Source organism: Lolium rigidum, chromosome 3 (genome assembly GCF_022539505.1).
Source record: "Lolium rigidum isolate FL_2022 chromosome 3, APGP_CSIRO_Lrig_0.1, whole genome shotgun sequence".
In the NCBI taxonomy this organism is placed as follows: Eukaryota; Viridiplantae; Streptophyta; class Magnoliopsida; order Poales; family Poaceae; genus Lolium; species Lolium rigidum.
Window position 1 is genome coordinate 235,326,083 of NC_061510.1, and position 2,660 is coordinate 235,328,742.

Sequence of the window (2,660 nt, forward strand, 5' to 3'; positions counted from 1 at the left end):
TACTATGAAGAAACCTTAGTATATGTTTATTGAAATAAGATAATCTATATACAAACGGTCAATGCCAAACACACTGCAAATGATATGTCAAAAGATTTGCCGGATTGGGCATTTATGGTATACACAACTACACACAAAGACCATCACGGTGCTTGCGTGTAGACATTCTGTCAGAGTCCAATGCTCACATCTTCCTCAGGCTATCAATCATCAGCTTATCACATCTTCCTCAGGTTATCAAGTCGAGCCTGCAAGTCGTCGTCGATTCCACCGTCCATCCCACCGGCAGCTTCAGCTTGAACAGGCGCCTTTCCTGCCGCTACCGGCTTGGCTACTGCGGTCGCAGGGGCCTTGATAAGCTGAATTAAGGAGCAGAAAATGAATGTTACTTATGCCCCGGTATCCCGCCCATCAAACAAGTAGCTCGTGTTTCTACTTCTATGATAGGATTAACATGGAAATGTAGAGAGAATTCTTTACCTCAGAGTTGATGTCGATGCCGATTTCATCAAGAACCTGGCTAACTAGCTCTTCTGTTTCTTCCTCCTCCTCATCGCCCTCCAAGGCGTCATCAATGGCATCACCCATCACCTCGCTGACCATCTCCATCTTCTCGTTTTGCATCTCAAAGTCACGCATTATCTTCTGCAGTGCCGGTAGGTTCATCTGCCTGTTCATCTGTGACATGGCCTTTGTGACGCCCTTCATGGCTTCCCCCATTGCTTGTGTTGATTTCAGGGTCTGTAAAATTTAGAAAGCATCCAGTTAGAGATTTCATACAGCGTTCATGAACTTCAGCACTAACAAAAAACAGGGCTCCAACAATAAACGAAAATATACAAATGTCTAGCTAAATCTTTGAAATAAATAAAGCACCTGCTTGAATGAAATTGTTACTTGCTTAAAAAAAGTTTGTTACCTGAATACGAAGAGATACACCTTGCAGCTGGGACTTGAGGGCATAAAATTTGGTGATCTGATGTCTTGTGCGGATAAGGTCCTTGGCCATAACTTTTACAGCTCCCTGTGACAATGTCCAGAACATCAGAATACATACTGTTAACATGCAAAGCCTTACTGCCCGAAATATGAGCAATTACGCACACGAACAGGCAAGCAACAGATAAGCATCCCTGAACCTAGAAGTTAAAGATTTTCAACAGATAATTGGGTTATCCTATCAGGAGATGTATACATGGAACTTTTTATTCTGAAAGAGATAAAATCAACATGGCTGAATTCATGCAAGCACACGTAAAGACATCATTTCCCACTGTGCCATATTACAATTTACAATCATAAACAAAGTTGCCGTATCTGAAGTACCAGATCAACACAATAAGAAGAACATACAGCTTATCATTATTGCAGTAGCAGGGTAGGATGGTGTTAGCATGGTATTTGTTTCTTGCAACAGTGTGCTAACCATGAAGAAAATCGGTCGCCACTTTGCTGACAAAGTTGGCACTTCCCAGATACAGATTGCCATAAAGATTTGGTGTTGTATGGCGGTTGAACACAATAGAAAAAAGAGAAGGTAGCAATTTGGGTGGACATACCATCTGTCCTTGCTTGGCCACCTTCTTGATCTCAGCGATAAGCTTCTTCTCCTGAGTTTGCAGGCCCTGCCTCTCCCTCTCAATCTCCCTGATGGACTTATCTAGCATCCGCTTGTTCTCCCGCAGCAGCTCTATCATCATTTAAGTAGAAGGAAGACAGTGAAAATAAGAAAACCTGTCTGATGTAAAGCTCCAGGACTCTCCCGGATATGCAACAGATTCAGAAAAATGTGACACAAGGTCAACTACAAATCTATGATATCTAAACTGGAGCAACCCACTAAGGATAATTCTCTCAACATGGAAACATGCCACCTCAACAAATAATTGTAACATTTTTTGTTTTATTTTTGCATGATAATCACTGCCAGATATTTAAAGAAAATGGTGTCGTATCTTTTCCCCTTGTCATCCTGGTTCTCGCGCGAAGGCGTAGCAGCGTGCCAGATCGATCTTGTTGGTTTGGAGGAGTGGTGGGTACTGGTTGAGGAGTTGGATTTTGGGGAGGAGGAGACCTCCGGCGGGCGGCAGAGCAGGTGAAGTAGTTTGAAACAGCAAGGTGAAATTCAACGATCTCTAGGACCGGCAAGGCAGGGGAACAAGTAGGACCACGCAATCCAGGAGGGTGAGGAGGAGGAGAGATGGTAACCTGCTGGGGTCTTCCGTTTGCCGAAGATGAAGCTCATGGCGGCGGGCGGTGGCTGGATCCGGCGATTGGATTGGAGTGAAATCCCCTCGCTCGATCGCGCGATAGATCGGCGAAGATCAGATACGCGGGGTAGATGTTGAGGTGCTCACGCTCAGATTGGATTGGAGTTGGTTTCTTTGGGTGGAGTGGTTGATTGATTCGTCCTCAAAGGCATCCGGTACTGGCTGGGTTTGTTGCTGATTCCCCGTCTGTGTTCACGCGGTATGCAACTTGGATCGGAAGCTTCTGTTCCGCGTCGCTATGAGTTTTACATTTTAGCCCCTCCGAAACTGATAAATCAGCCCAAAATTATCTGTACATGTACAAAAAAATTATGTGTACCATGTACCACCAAATTATCTGTACATGTACAAAATTTATGTTGAAGCAGACAATTTTGGGAAGTAGAATAT

General features: G+C 44.1%; 1 protein-coding gene across 1 annotated transcript; it reads right to left on the reverse strand.

Annotated features, from left to right (window-relative positions):
- On the reverse strand, window positions 1-2,441 carry LOC124703152 (vacuolar protein sorting-associated protein 2 homolog 1). The gene is made up of 5 exons (XM_047235367.1): window positions 2,209-2,441; window positions 1,560-1,690; window positions 920-1,024; window positions 481-741; window positions 1-359 (listed from the first exon to the last, which is right to left on the reverse strand). The coding sequence occupies exons 1-5, from the start codon at window positions 2,243-2,245 to the stop codon at window positions 219-221; spliced, it is 675 nt and encodes a 224-aa protein (XP_047091323.1). The 5' UTR covers window positions 2,246-2,441; the 3' UTR covers window positions 1-218.
- Window positions 2,442-2,660: the final 219 nt, after the last annotated feature.